The following is a 16,572-nucleotide window of genomic DNA, read 5'->3' on the forward strand; positions in this document are numbered from 1 at the left end:
ACACGGATGAGCTCGGTGTCCGTACCAACCCTGGCGTCGATCGGCTCCGCAGACGGCAAGGGGGCGGGGTCAGCAATGGAGCCCGACCAATCCTCAGCATCCGAGGCCGCTAGGGACATACTGTCATCAAGCGGCTCGTCATCCGATCCCCCAAACGAGACCAGGTCACTAGCGATGGCAGAGGGGCGCTGGTTTGGATGGGAGAACGAGACGGGGGAAACCTCTCTTTGTGGAGAGAGTGAGGTACGCGGGCCTTGAGCCGACGTAAGCTCACTCATATCCGAGCGCTGTGATCCTCTACCCCGCTGTTTTTTCCCCACAGGTTCCTGGGAGGAAGGAAACGGGGTGGGGGTGGGGGGTGCGCGAGGGGCTGGGTCGCTTTCTGAAAAAGCTATCCGCGAGCGCAAAGAGGCGAGACTCATGCTCTCGCAGTGGGAGCATGACGTCTCAGTGAGCGCGGCTTCTGCGTGGGATTTCCCCAGACATCGCACGCATTCACTGTGCCCGTCATCAGCGTGCAGTGGTGTCCTGCACGAGCCACAGCCGCCACGGCTGCAACAATGTCGCAGGAAATTTTTCTTTTTTTGTTACCACAAGCAGGAAAGCGTCAACACAGACGCTCTGCAGACGGCTCGTGAGCGAAGCGCTGATCGGGGATGCCTTGAGAGCGACGCGGGAACAGAGCTGCTTGAAGCGGCGATCTGATCCGGTGCTGCAAAGCGGCGCGCTGATCAGTGCTGCTTGAGAGCGGCAAGCCTCCGCAGACGGCAAGGGGGCAGGGTCAGCAATGGAGCCCGACCAATCCTCAGCATCCGAGGCCTCTAGGGACATACTGTCATCAAGCGGCTAGTCATCCGAACCCCCCAAAGGAGACCAGGTCACTCGCGATGGCAGAGAGGCGCTGGTTTGGATGAGAGAACGAGACGGGGGAAACCTCTCTTTGTGGAGAGAGTGAGGTACGGGCCTTGAGCCGACGTAAGCTCACTCATATCTGAGCGCTGTAATCCTCTACCCCGCTATTTTTTCCTCACAGGTTCCTGGAGTCGCTCTCTGAAAAAAGCTGTGGGTGGCGAGCTGCAAGCGGTGAGCAGAGAGTGGAGGCGGCGTGCTGATCTTGCTGCTGCAGAACGGCGGCTGGATCAGCTTGCAGGCGAAGGCTTCAAATATCCTAGAATCAGCAAAGAGCAGTAGATGTCATCGCTGATGGAGAAAGAATCAATGATCCTATGCCGAGCACCTGCTTATATAGCCAGATGCCCCGCCCAGTTTGGTGGGCTCGGGCGCGCTGCTTCGCCATAGGCTCATGCAGCTCCGCTGCGCTGTCGTTCATTTCTGAAACAATGGCAGTGATTGAAAAAAGGCTTCAGTAAATCGAAGAAAAGGAGTTTCCCCTAGCGATGCAATACGAAGTGAAGTATCGAAAGGGAACCAGATTGTGTGAATGTGCCGCAGTGTGAATGTGAGTTTGGGTTTGTGTGTATTTAGCCTAGGATGCTGTGTTGTATATTTGTGTAGGTGTGTGAGAGAGTGTCAGCCTCCTTCAAAGGGAGACTTTAAGACTTTGTCCCCAGGTCGAGGTCCTGTCATCTCAGCCAGAACACAGCAGGAGCTGCCCATCTGCAGAGTCAGGTCTCTGCCTCGGCTTGTAACTCAGTGTGTTAGTGTGATCGCTTCAAAGTATGTATGACTAGAGTCAGTGAGTCAGTGTGAATCGGGAGTGTGTGTGTGTGGCGTGGCGGGATCAATGATTAATTCTCTGTTGCAAAAAACTTAACAGCTCAAAGTGTGGACTGTGCATGTCTGAAATCTGTAAAAACAGGTACGTTCTGTGACGAAGGACAGGAGATATGTGTTAAGAGAGACCACGCTCAAAGAAACTGTGGAATTACCTGTACTTGAATTCCACTGAATCTGAATTTCTTTAACTCTTTTTAGGTGAGTTTCTACAGGCTGCCCCAGAGGGACAGCAGACCATGGCTGACAACAACACTCAGAAAAAAAAGCCCCACTGGACATCACTGGAGATTGGTCTTCTGACAATTGTATCGCTGCTGTTTGTCATTATTGTGGCCCTCATCATCCTCTTCATCACACAGAGTGGCAAAGGTGAGTGCATGAGATTCTTTGTGCTATTGTGTGACAGAAATACAGGCAGTTCTGCTTTTAAGCTGCCTTTTCCATTGTGGTCATTATAGAAATTATTGGAAAAGCTAAAGTTCCTCTTTGGCCATACTGTATTCACACTTAATTGTGAAGGTCCTTTTTAAATATTTTGTTGACTATATGTAACATTGCACCTATATATCAACTGACTCTCATTAGAGTATTAGTAGACTGTCTGCTTAATATCTGCTAACACTTTATTTTGATGGTCCCTCAGCAGGCATTCTACTCACTATAAGTAACTTTGCAAGTACATGTCAACTTATTCCCCCCCAACCCTACCAGTCTATTAATACTCTACTAACACTCTAGTGAGAGTTAGTACCTTGCTAAACTCGTTTTACACAAGCAAATAAATAATGTCAAGTTAATACAAATGATCATACAAGTCTTAACAAGTCTAAGTCTATTACAGAGAAATAATCAACAATGCTTATGCAAAGCATATTACACAGGAACTTATAACACAAATGATTAATTCCAACACTAATTATTAATCACAAATATTCTTTTCCCAAAGGAAATATTCATACAACATAAAATAAAAATGTATTATAAAGATAAATACACTGTTTTGTATTTAATCATGTACATCAGTTCCACATGAACCAGTTAAGTAACATAATTTGTTCAAGTAAATTCAACGTGTGTGTGTGTGTGTGTGTGTGTGTGTGTGTGTGAATGTAGCATATTTTCTGTTATGTACTAACAAATAAAACAAAATAAAATAAAACACCAGAAATAAATAATAAAACCCCAAAAATTGTGCAGTCAGTAAAGGTAGCCAGTAGCCAGTGCAGTGTTCTGCACATCAACACTGTTGTTAAGCGAAAATACTATTTAAACAAATTTTTTCATGCATTTATTTATTATATGGGGAGTCTTATTTGCTTTTCTCCTGTTGAATGAAACAGGTTTAAATCGGAAATAATTTTCTATTAGAAAAATGCACAAAATAGTCTTTAAATAAATGACATAGATGTTTCACTTTTTATACACATTACAAGAATTTTGCTAATTTTCGCCGACAAAACAGTGAATGACGTATCTGCAAGTGAACGGCGTATTATTGTGCCATCTCAAAGAGGCACAAAATCACTTTCACAGACTTTTTCATTAACTGTTCCCTCCTGGTGGAATGACCTGCCCAACTCAGTCCGAGCAGCTGAGTCCTTAGCCATCTTCAAGAAACGACTAAAAACACATCTGTTCCACCTTTATTTGACCCTCTAACTCTAGCACTTTCTATTCTATTTTAATTCTACTTTATCTACATTTATCTTTAATTTTATTTATCTATAATTTTTTTTTAAATATATTTTTCTATTCTATTTTTTCTATTCTATCTACTTGTTTTTCTTTGTGTATGTGTGTGTATATATGTGTGTGTGTTTATGTGTGTGTATATATATATATATATATATATATACACACACCTTGCTACGTGTACTGCGTTAGGCTAACCGAGACTTGTCATTTGCACTTATATATTGTTGCTCTTTTGTTAGTTTTGACTGCTTTTATTGTCCTCATTTGTAAGTCGCTTTGGATAAAACATCTGCTAAATGACTAAATGTAAATGTAAATGAATAGGCCTGTATTGTAAATATACAACACATTGCCATGCTTCATTAAAAATGTTTTATTTAACCAGACAACTACTGCTAAGTGAAAACTTAATTTGGCTCTGTGGTTATTTTCCCAGGGCAGTGTTGAATCAAGCTGGCACATACTGGTGCTTCCCCAAATAATATCTACCCCATAATATGGCTGGTTACCCATGTAAGCCCCTTTCCCTCGTTAGGCCTCTGAGCAGCAGATGGAGCTTATAGGGACTCACTGCAGCTTGCCTTTCACACCCCGATCTTCTGCCATTAATGTGCTGGATAAATGTTTAAACAGCAAAGGCAGATAGAATGCTGAAATACAGAGATGATCTCCACATGCTCTTCCTCTCAGCCACGGGGGTCTGAATAGGAGGGCAGGGCGGTAGGGACTAAGGTCAGAGAGTGGGTGCCTGTTGAATCTTAGTTCAGTGAGAGATTCTCATAAATAATACTGTATGTCTATGGACAGATATAAAATGTACAGAGAGAATTTTCTGTGGATATGTAACTGAACCTACCACAGAGACAGAATCTTCAAATAGATGTTTGATTTATTATTAAATAAATTATTAATAGTGTTAATTTGCACCTGACCTCTGATCCCTTGTGCTTCTTTTTCCTTTGTAGATGGAGTCTGCATAACAGCTGACTGCACACAGTCAGGTAAAGATATTTTACAACATATAGCAAATAATTAATCATGTAATGTCTAAGAGTCAACTGATAGCCTTTCTTGCATATATATTAAAGACTTTTTACATTAAATTTTTTAATTCTCATAAAGTTCATACATAAAAATATTCTCTGGCATTGTAGCATCCCGCCTCATTGAGAACATGGACCCCACGGTCAACCCCTGTGACAACTTCTACCAGTATGCCTGTGGTGGCTGGCTAAAGAAGAACATCATACCTGAGACCAGTTCACGTTACAGTACCTTTGACATTCTCAGAGATGAACTGGAGGTGATACTCAAAGGTAGAATGACACCACCTTACTACTATGGGCTGTAGGGCTAGCTATCATCAACTGAAAAAAAATATCCATGTAATCCAAAGCCAATAAGACCAATTAAAAGAAAAACAGGCATATTTTTGCCTTCACTATTATAGAATAGTGAAGAAATTACTGGAAATTATAGGGAGAAGGGTGTGGGTTCAACAAATGATCCAAGCCAGAAATCAAATTTGGGTAATCTGTAAACAAATGACACCATACAACTAGTAAGGGTATGCAGACACCGTACAACTAGTTAGAGTATGCAGACTAGCTGTCAGGCCATGTCTCCCACTAAGATAAAGTTCATGACACAATTTTGTAATGTGGTTTGTTGTTAGCAAGCGGCTTGTGTCACTTTCACTTTCGATTTCGCGATCACACGCACTCTGTGTAAAAGAAGATCAGATATTTGTCAATGAGCTGAGGATCTGTTGAGCAGCAAATCCTCCAGCATGATCTTGTCAGGTCAGCCATCTCTCCTCTCAACCCGTGATCAGTGAAATCGGACTCATGCAGCTCGTGTTGGATGGTGACCGTGATTTCACCAAGTGCAACATGTTCCTAGCTGGATCAACATCTTTGTTGATACTGGAACAACATTCCAATCAACCAATCAGAATTGAGGGATGAGTTTTCTAGAAATGTCAGTTTTAGGCTTACAATCAGGGTTAGATGCTTCTACACCAGGGGCGTTTCCTCTGAGGAGGCAAGGGAGGCAATGTCTCCTCAAAAAGTTGGATGAGAAAATAATCGATATTACAAAAATAAAACAGCGCAAATATGACTAAATATGATATTAAAAGTCTAAAAGTCACTCGTTTTTATAAAGTAACACTGTCCAACAGCGACAACCACAGGTAAAGTTACAGCGGAGGCTTGCCTCCCTTCGGTCCATTGACTTTCTACAGAGACGAGCTTTTATGACGATAACCCGAAAATAATTTGACTATTAAAAAGAACAGCTGAACATCAGTTCACAAATAAAAAATATTGGTAACATTTTACAATAAGGTGTCATTTAATGAGTTTACTAACATGAACAAACAATGAACATTTATTACAGTATTTATTAATCTTTGTTTACATTAGTTAATACAAATACAGTTGTTCATTGTTAGTTCATGTTAGTTCACAGTGCATAAACTAATGTTAACAAAAACAACTTTTGATTTTAATAATGCATTAGTAAATGTTGAAATTAATATTAACTAAGATTAATAAATGCTGTAGAAGTAGGCTATTGTGCATTCTTAGTTCATGTTGACTAAAGTAGTTAAATAATGTTAACTAATGAAACCTTTCCAGAATATTGTTCAAATTGTTACTGCCTTTAGTTTTTATTTTGGAATAAATATAAAATTGCATAAAAACACTATGAAATGTATAATTAGTATTAAAAATATTAAATAAAATAAAAAATAATATTTATAAAATACAAAATAGAATTATATTTGTTCTCTTTTTTTATGTAATATTTATATATAAATATATAAATATTCTGTTTTACACCCTTATTATTCACCTATCATTTCCCTCTGATTTTAGTAATAAATTATGGGTAGGGTTAGGTTTAGGGGTAGGGATTGGGCTTGGTCTATATTTTTTGAAAGTAATGTTGATCCAGGAACAAAAATCAAACGGCAAAATCACGGCGACCCGTTTGGGATGTAGGGTCTACGTTTGGGATGTAGGGAATTTGGCTACTTTTAAACTGTTGCCATGGGTTGATTTCCCCCCGTGGGTTAAATGATTGAAATGTTGCATAAATTACATTTGACTTGTATTGAATGCTTGTATTGCATTCTACCTATGATAAAACTGTGCTGTTAAGTTTTGTGAAGGACTGGTAGGAAGCTTTTTTGTTGTGTTTATGATCAATATGCATGACAGTGACTGTAAAATATGTATTTTAGGTATGGAAATGACATATTTTGAGTTTTGATATTTGAGATATGGTCATTGCACTACTTTGGGCACTACTTTAATGTCCCCATGAAATCAAAATGAAAGTTTTTTGGGTAGAGATCGACCGATATCGATTTACCGATATTTTTCCCGATATTTAAGCATTTTACAATTTAGTTTCGTGAAGCCGCTTTCATATTGCTGTTCACTCACCGGGTTGATGTGGTTGATGCTCAGGAAATGCTCCAGCACGGCCACCGCATGTAACTTTTAACAAGATTCACTTGTTTAAAACACCCTAAGTTGTATTAACATTCACTATATAACCATTATTTCGCTAATAAAAATCGAAATAAATACATCTCTATGGAAATTAATTTATTATCTCCGCGAGCGATCGCAGTTTGAGTATAGCTCTGTATAAATGCATAGATAAACAGCACTGTCAACATGCATTTCATAATCTAGAACGGCAAAAACATTAGTAATTCTGATAGGAGACCGTGCTGCCGTGACTGTCAAGAGCGGCTCTGTTTAGTGTCCCGCAGCAGAGAGTGTGCTGTCAGCGCAGCTGAAGAGTTCTGCGTTCAAATGCACGCAATAGGCTTAAATTTGCCGCAAAGCACCGGCAAAAGTAATTACCATAAATGCGTCAGGGGGAAACAGTAAGGAGATATTTGAATTATTTACTAATAAACTAGTGTTTTCTGAGTCGGTGTCGCAAGGATGAAGTTGTCGATCCTGACTAGTAACGCTGCGTGTTTCTAAGCATTTCAGGGGACCTTTAATCACAAACGATCCACACCCCAGCTCCCCGCCCCCCTGCACCCACTGTCCTCTTTTTGGAAAACTAAAATATGGTCACCCTAACCTACATAGGCAGTTGTCTACTAAGGTAGCAGCCTAACTAGCCTAACCTATTTAGAATACTTTGCATGGGCAGCAACAATTTGTGCATCATAGAAATAATACTCTTCATGTGAAGTGCACTGGGACTCAACTATTGATTTCCATAGAGTTTGATGTTAGCTAACAATGGCGTACTTTAAAGGGGCCATGAACTGAGAAATCAAATTTCCCTTGATCTTTTGACATATAACAGGTCAATGTACTATAAAAACATCCTGTAGGTTTCAAAACTAAAAACTTTCTCGTTAGTTTAAAAACAGCTTTTATTGAAACCAAGCTCAGAAAAAGACTCCTTTTGGAATGTGCCACTTTATGATGTAATAGTGTGGCTAAGCACCGCCTCCGCAGGAGATCAACGCCTGCTTCGACATCACTGCTTCTTTAGCCCCGCCCACTGATACGCGTTTGTAGTAGGAGGAGAGGAAATACTAGAATAGAGAGACGCAAACACAGGATTACTCCATTAGCAGAACCATACAGATGACATTACAAGATTACAAGACACTGTGTAGTGTAAGTTGTGAAAAACAGTAAAAGTTGTTTTACACTTATGTTAGCGAACCGGATCCACAGCTTTGTGTAAAGACCTAAACAATAATGGTATATGCGTTAGCTGAACACAGACATGGAGTAGGCTACTGATAAATCACTGTAGTTTGTAAACCAACATATTGCTCCATTCTTTATCATGACTCCAAGCAATAGGAACGACAGACATTCTATGTTAATCAACACATTTCTAGACAATAGTGGGCCGACAGTTGGTAAGCAGAACTATAACGCGAGTTTGCCGGAGACCTACAGCTGCACTGAGTGTAAACACAACACACAACACACAACACAACAACACAACACAACACACTACTACACTTTCTTTTGAGAGACAATTACTTTATTTATGATGCACTTTCAGCTTTACAACTTTGCAGACTATTTACATTCACATACACACTGCATGAAAGGTAATTTTCAAAAATCCATAATAGGGGCACTTTAATGTATAAAATAGATAAATTAAATTAAATTAAATTACACTATATTTAATATATGAGTTTAGTTAGAGCCTCTTGGCCACTAAAGCAGCAACTTAAACCATGTAGAATCAATTCAATCTACAGTTTAGTTGTGTCTGATGTGAGCTATTTTAAGCTCAGTGAGACTCTGCCTGAGGCTCTGACGTTGAAATTTAAAGCTGTGCCTCTTATTCCTCTTAATACAGTAGTGAAACCTGTAAGTCAAATACAATTTCATCTATAAATGCTGACAGCACTGTAGTGTGTCTTGAAGGATGGAGAGAGAATTGATGATATACTGCGGGGTTGTACAGGATGTGGACTGATGATGTGGGAATGGCTCTGGGGTGAACGGAGGCCTCAATTTGAGGGCCCTCAGCTCCTGGAGCCATTAGACCTCAGCTGTCTGACCAGGAACGAGGAGCTTATTAACCCCAGCATGGGCACTGATTTACAGGGACAATTTCAGAGCAGCCCCTTGAGGTCAAGAGATGTTTTAGAGGGGGCGTAGATGAGGAAGCATGTGTGCTAATGATCATGCTCCAGGTGGCGGAGGAAGGAAGGCTTGACCTGATAAATGCAGGTTTGGCTGGAGAGGTTAGGAGCTGTAGGGGGCTTTGCACAGACAGAGGCTTGTGGATGTGTTGTGGAGTTAAATGTTATTGTATCTGAGGGGAGCTCAAGATTAAGGGTTCAAATGCTACCAGAGCTATAACTTAAACTTGATACTAGTTCTTGTCAAAACATAGCTCGCTCAGCGCATTTTTTACAGCCCCTCTCTCTGTGGTACCTTTTAAAAATTAATGATCTGTTACAATCAGCCTTTCCTTTATGAGCTTTTAATTCAGAATGGTAATGAGTTCTTGATTTACAGCAAAAATCAACAAGGTTTAGTTTTCATTTACTATCGCCTTGATGAGAATTTCTAAGAATTTTCTCTCCTTATTTAACGTTTAATTAAATGAAAATCATTGCTAATCAATGAACAAACACTGAGGGTGAAATACAAATAATCATCAAGGAGTAGTGAGGATTGTGACTTCCCCAGATAAATCTAAATCCCCTCATTAGCATTTTTCAGTGTGCTGAGCTTTTGAGGGATGAAAGGAAATGCTGATTGGAAAATAAGAATCTATTTAGAGATTTGATTAGACTTTTATGCAAATGCAGCGTTGATGAAATTAGTGTTCAGGGCCTATGCTTCGGTTTCCCAACCTCACTTTTGTATTTCAGCTGTTGGGACTTTGAGAGATGGGTTTAATATGTGGAGTAAATGCTTATGAAGACGCATGCATCATTATACATGGGACCATAGTAACTAAGGGGTACATTCCACTCTAATATTCACATTAGCATTTAGCCATAATGTTTTTTTAGTAATTCATTGTCAAATGAGTCTTCGCCAATTGTAAATATGTTGTCACATACATAGTATGATTAGCCAAAGTTCATGCCATAAAAGCCTCTACAAATCTGTATTGAAAACCCTTTCATAATGCTTACATTGCACCTTTTCCAGTACAGAGTCTGACATCTCAATAATGAAAGCACTGACCCTTCTCAACAGTTCAATCTGATGGGGCCATAGAGAAACGTACCATTTCACTCTTGCTGCAGACTCTGATCACTTCTTTTTAATATGACTATTATGTATTGATCCTCATACTTGGCACTGAAAAGCAAGCCTATATTAAACCTGCCACTAAGAACATACTGTACACAAAAAAAATATTTTGAATTAAATTCTACTCCATTTTATTCTACAGTATACAACCTATTAGCAGTTTATCTAAGCAGTTTTTGGCATCAATAGCCACTGTCTTCCATCTTCAGCACCAAGCTTCACATACTTGTGGCATTAAATTCAGTACCTTATTACAGTAAATGTGGCTATTTACCCTGGATGCTGTTCAAATCATTTATCTGGCCAGGGGGTATTTTCTGTTCCTGGTTGTGAAGCATGTGCTTTGCTCAGGTGTGAGGAGTTGTAAAACACTATATAAACTTCAGTATGTAAGTCAGTAGAACCACTGGAAATAGCTAGAGTTACCGTGTAATCAAAAAGATTTATAGAGAGTATAAAAGCTGATAACAAGAGAAAAGCAGGGAGGAAATACAAAGAGTGAGAGAGATCACAGACAGTTTTTTTTAAACAGGCTGATTGGGAGATAAAGGAAGAGAAAATGAAAAGATAAATATGAAACATGCATGAAAAGAGGCAAACAGAGGCGTTTACGTCATTCTTTTTCTTTTTTTTCTGCAGGCAGCGCATTTTGCATTAATTCATTTCTGTAAGCAGGGATATTTTGCCATCACAGAAAATGGAAGATAAATACACTACATTATGGATCTTAATGTCTAAATCTTAACATGTCTCTTGCAGACTTAGCCCTCTGTGATAGGCTGTGAGAGGCATAATCCAGATCAAGTTGACAGAAAATGGGTTATAAATACGAGAAGCTTTCTGAACAGGGCCAGCAGAATACTCATGCATATACATGCAGGAGATGCTTGAGGGAAGGGCTGTTTCCTGCCGGGACAGAGTGGGCTTTGTCAGGAGATGTGGGTCAGATAAGGCTACTGCTGATCTCAGTATCAAAAAGTAACTTTCAGTGGAGCTGTATACAAGCTTTTTGGTCATTCCATTAAGAGAAAAAAAACAGTAGTTTTTCTTTGATATAGATACATCTGTTTTCATTTATTTCCACTTCAATGGGTGTTTTTGGACATTCAGTGCTGTTTTAGCATAAAAAAAAAAAATATATATATATAATTTGGGTTCCACAAATTATGGCTTACAAAAACAAAGAATAAAAACATTTTATGGCTGGTTAAAGTACTGTTTAAATTAAAGCTTTAAACTTGCGGGCTAACTAATGAACAATCCTCTTATTTCCTAAGGCTAAATCTGTGGTGTATTTAGTAGGTAGTCTGGAAAATTTTCTAAATACTTAATTAACAATTTAAACTAAAAAGAAAAAAAATAAAGAATTCCACAAGATAGGGCATTACACAATTTTGGGGTGTGTTAGTGCAGTTACCTGAGTTGACTCTAAAGGGATAGTTATTCATTAGTGGAACACAAGAAGACATTTTGAAGAATACATTTTTTTTACAGAGACATTTTTTCAAAATATCTGCTTTTGTATTCCACAGAAGAAAGAATGTTAAACATGTTTTTAGAACATGAAAGTGAGTAAATAATGACAAATTTTTTTGAGTGAACTATTCCTATAATTGAAACAGCTGCTAAAACAAAGTACAGTAGATGTCACATACAAATAAACAGCGTTATCAGCGGGCACAATATAGACACAATATCTCTATAGGCTGATCAATGATACAAGTGTTTCAAGACTTTTGGTAACAATTTATTTTAAGGGTCCAGAATTATGCATTAGTTAGTTATAAATACACTAGTAATTAATGATTAACTTGTCTACAATTATGCATTAGTTAAGCATGAACACACTATTAATGATTAACTTAACATATAGTAGGGCATATTAGCCATTATTTACAATTTATTAAAAATTTGAAGGACCCACATTCAGTGATATTCACATTAAGTGATATTCAAGTTTATTTACTTGAGTAAGCCAATTATTATAGCTAAACAGCCACTAATACATTACTAATAAAGACAATTCGACCCCCTGTTCTAAAGTGAACGTTATATCCACATTAATTATGGCACTTATTTGGTGAAATTTAATTTTTTTGACCAGAATAAGCCTAATAAAGTCAATTTGCCACCCTGTTCTAAAGATAGGTTCTCATTTACACTATTGGTTTATTTAGCAGTTATCCTGCAACATGATCTCACGAGAATGCTCGATTTGAAGGATTACGTAATGTTAAACAAAATTACGCTATAAAACTTTAAAATGAGTAACATTTGTGGAATTGTGTGTTTTCTCAGTATAGTTCTATGCTGTGACTGACAATAGAACCAGAAAATACACCAAAACGCAATATAAATTCACAAAATACATCAATGTAATTCATTCGCTGTAATCCGCATCTTTAGAATCCATACGATTGCGATGAACAGATCCAAATTCAAACCTTTATTCAGTGATCTTCATCTCCATTCTCAGCAGCAAACGTAAACGTGAAATTCTGCGCTCGTTATGAATTCAAAAAATGCCAAAAAGCTTGATACAACACGTTTTACGGCAGTGATATCAAACGCTCCGCTCTCGCCTGCTTTGTCAAAAAATTGCAACATGCCGTGTTTTGGGGGTTACTGCTGGTTTGAATAGCTTGTTTGCAATCACGTGATTCTGATGTCATGCAAAATTCAGATGGAGGGCAGGAAGTGAAAAGCAGAATGGATGAGATGGAGGAAAGTCTGTACGATTTAGACACTATTACAAGAGAAAGGTATAAACAGAAAATCACAACATATGTTGGACGTGATCCTAATGTTATGAAGAGGAGCGATTTTTCAACTAAATTGAAATACTTTCCTGTCATCGATGCGGTGGATATAGGCTAAGCAACTAACCCTGATTGCAAACAAGCAATTTAGAAAGTGAATCCTGCATTTATATGAGGGATGTGGGATATATATCACTCCTGAAACTTTGCTGCATGTACAGGGTATGTGGCCATTGGTCCTGTTAGCAGCAAAACAAAACTTTTATTCAAATTCTGAATTGATTATAGCCTAGAAAGCGAGCGAATAGCGCTTCCATATAATCACTACAAAGCTGTCACTCACTTCAATTTATCGCAATCTCACAATGTTCTGTTATAATCAATGAAGCTCTCTAAACTGCACATATAATATCTAATTTACATTGTGTCTATGTGTGGCGTTTAGTATTGAGTGAATTCTTACTGTTCTTACATGCCTTCAAAAAGTGAAGCGAAGCGAGATACCATTTTCATCGATTAATGACTTAAAGGGATCCTATTATGCTCTTTTACAAAGTCTTGATTTTGTTTTGGGGGTGTACTAGAACAGGCTCTCATAGTTCAAAAAACGTTAACATTATTTTTCACATATTTTACATTATTACAGCACCTCTCTCCCCAGTCTGGCATGAATGGCTCGAATAGTTCCTGTATCAAATGAAGGCCCGCCTTCTGAAATACGAAATGTGCTGTGATTGGTTAGCTGGGCCAGTGTGTGCTTCTCTGTACCTCATATAAAACTGTTATATGCCACAAAGAGGACTGCGACTGCAACACATCGTCATTTGACTGCTTTTGGTTCCACTTTTGACATTTTTGCAATAATTAAATTATAAATTAAATTATTACACTTGTTTGTTTGTTATGTTTAGAGGTTTCAGTGGAATTAGCACCTCAAAATATCTTCTTTATGCTACATTATATTGTTACTAAAATTATCATTTTCCTACACATTTCTGTCCGTTTTAAAAATTATTTTTTATATTCTCTATATAATGGTTATGTTTGGGTTTTCGGTTAGAGATATAACATTTATCTATAAAGTGGTGAAAGGAAAATTATATAGATATTTTATGATATAAAATAAATAAAATAATATTAAAAAAAATTTTTGTTGTAAAAACATAATAATGTTTATACAAAGTCCAATAGTAGAGAGTGCTTCTCGGGGTTCTGGTGCTGTAAGGTCAAGGTGCTCTCTGGTCTAGGGTTTATCACAGTCCATCAAAGAATACTTCAGAATGACCATGGCACTCTTGTGAATTAAAAAGCCTTTATTATCAAATGGCTACATCCAAGATGGAGTTTTTAGATTTCTTGGATGTAGCCATTTGATAATAAAGGCTTTTTAATTCACAAGAGTGCCATGGTCATTCTGAAGTATTCTATAATAATGTTTATGTTTAAATACTGCCAACACATCCATATTGTATGTTTCAGCATCTATCCAAACGAACAAAAAAGCATTGTGTCTGTAAAAGTTACCTATGAATACCTATATAACAATGAGACCACTCAATAAGTGCTATAATTAATGTGGATATAACATTCACTTTAGAACAGGGCTCAAATTGTCTTTATTAGTACTTTATTAATGGCAGTTTAGCCATAATTATTGACTTATTCTAGTCAATAAACTTGAATATCACTCAATAAGTGCCATGATTAATGTGGATATAACTTTCACTTTAGAACAGGGGGTCAAATTGTCACAATTTACACAATTTTAGCAATTTATAACTGTAAAACCAACCCTAATTAAACATAGTTATAGCTTCATATTGTTCAATAAACTTAATAGATGGTGAATAACTGAAATATACCCAAGTGCATAACTACACCCAAATATATAGTTTGCAAAGTTGTAAATAATGGCTAAAAGATGTTTACAGTATATTCAGTTAATCATTAATGATTAGCTTAATTTTGCTTATTTGTGGCATGAATGTGGATCCTTTAATGGATAAAATGCCCTTACTATAAGTTTGTTACACTTTGCTTATGGGAGGAACGAGGAGACGAGGAGACATGGAGATTTCACAAAACGAGATGAGTCTTTAATAATCCAACAGGGAGACACAGAGCACAAGGAAGACGTTCACAACAAGTAGACCCGACAAAGGAAGACTGAACAAACAGGAACTTAAATACAAGGGATAATTACTTAACACAGGTGCACAGAATGACTAATTAAATAAACAAGGACAGGAACGTGACCAAAAAAGGGAACACAGGACCAGAAACAGGGGCAAAACATAACAAAACAGGTCCATGATCCTGACATATCGCCCCCCTCCCGGAAGGCGCGTCCTCCCTCCATAGAACAACAGAGGGGGGGCACGGGTGGGAACTTGGGAGGCGGCTCAGGAGGAGGACGGACACCCTGGAGGGGGCCGGCAGACAGAGACCAGGGAGGGGACGATGGAGGGAGGAGCCAGGGAGGAAACAGGAGGAGTCAGGGCGGATCAGACAGGAAGAACTTGGAGCAGGAGGAGCCAAGCAGGGCCCAGGCCACAGCCATGATGGCGACCCACAGTTGAGCCGACGGAGGGAGGAGCCATGGAGGAGGAATGGCTGCCGACTCCAGGGGGCCGACTAACGGCGGCAGAGCAGGTGGTGGAGGAGCCCGAGGCGGAGACGGAGAGCCGATGAGCCAGGGCGACAGGGAGGATCCGGAGGTCCTAGGCGGAGCAGATGGCGCCAGCGACTGATGCGGAGGCATGGATCCGGGAGGCCGCGGTGGAGCCGGAGCAACAGAGGACTGAGGAGGAGCCGAGTGGATGAAGGAGCCTGATGGAGCCGGAGGAATGAGGCGAAGCCAGAGGAGTGGAGTCCCGAGGCGCAGGATGGTTGACGCCAGACCAAGACCAACAGGGAGACACAGAGCACAAGGAAGACATTCACAACAAGTAGACCCGACAAAGGAAGACTGAACAAACAGGAACTTAAATACAAGGGATAATGACAGTCCCGCGGAGCTCACACCGCATAGATGGTGGGCTGAAGGCGAGCAGAGGGGCTGCCAGATGACAGCGGAGGAGGAGGGAGGAGCGGGTGGGAGGGTGAGCTTTTGTGAGCCTCCGGGCTTTCAGGCCAGAACTTAGGAACGGGAGCCCTCTCAGAGGAACAGAAACAGGGGCAAAACATAACAAAACAGGTCCACGATCCTGACAATGTTAAGTTAATCATTAATTACTACTGCATTCATGCTTAACTAATGCATAATTATGGACTCTTAAAATAAAGTGTTACCAGACTTTTTGAAACAAGTATTTTGTCTGTAAATGAGCTCTACATATAATAAAAAAGCAAGTAATCGTCACATGTCAGATGGATGGAGAAAAAGAGTGACTGAGATGAACTGACAGAGTTTTGAAGCTGTAGGGGTGCGTGCCACATGGCCACCAGGTTGGTATGGCCCTCGAGCGATCTCTCCCCCTGCTCCAGCAGGAGGAGGTGGTATTCTCGACGGGAGAGGGGATCCATAGAAACAATGGAAACAAAAACGGAGGGAACACACGGAGGTAACTGTATTCGGTCGGGTCTTCTGTCAC

At 39.4% G+C, this 16,572-nt stretch overlaps 1 protein-coding gene across 1 annotated transcript in view; it reads left to right on the forward strand.

The window, feature by feature from the left end:
- LOC107740972 (neprilysin) overlaps window positions 1-16,572 on the forward strand; it is a 47,764-nt gene that overhangs the window by 14,689 nt on the left and 16,503 nt on the right. Inside the window, exons 2-4 of the mRNA XM_016553544.1 lie at window positions 1,936-2,106; window positions 4,398-4,433; window positions 4,587-4,748. Coding sequence (XP_016409030.1) covers window positions 1,936-2,106; window positions 4,398-4,433; window positions 4,587-4,748 — 369 coding nt within the window. The remainder of the gene's footprint in view (window positions 1-1,935; window positions 2,107-4,397; window positions 4,434-4,586; window positions 4,749-16,572) is intronic.

This window comes from Sinocyclocheilus rhinocerous, unplaced genomic scaffold (assembly GCF_001515625.1).
Source record: "Sinocyclocheilus rhinocerous isolate Xijiao unplaced genomic scaffold, SAMN03320098_v1.1 scaffold3144, whole genome shotgun sequence".
In the NCBI taxonomy this organism is placed as follows: domain Eukaryota; kingdom Metazoa; phylum Chordata; class Actinopteri; order Cypriniformes; family Cyprinidae; genus Sinocyclocheilus; species Sinocyclocheilus rhinocerous.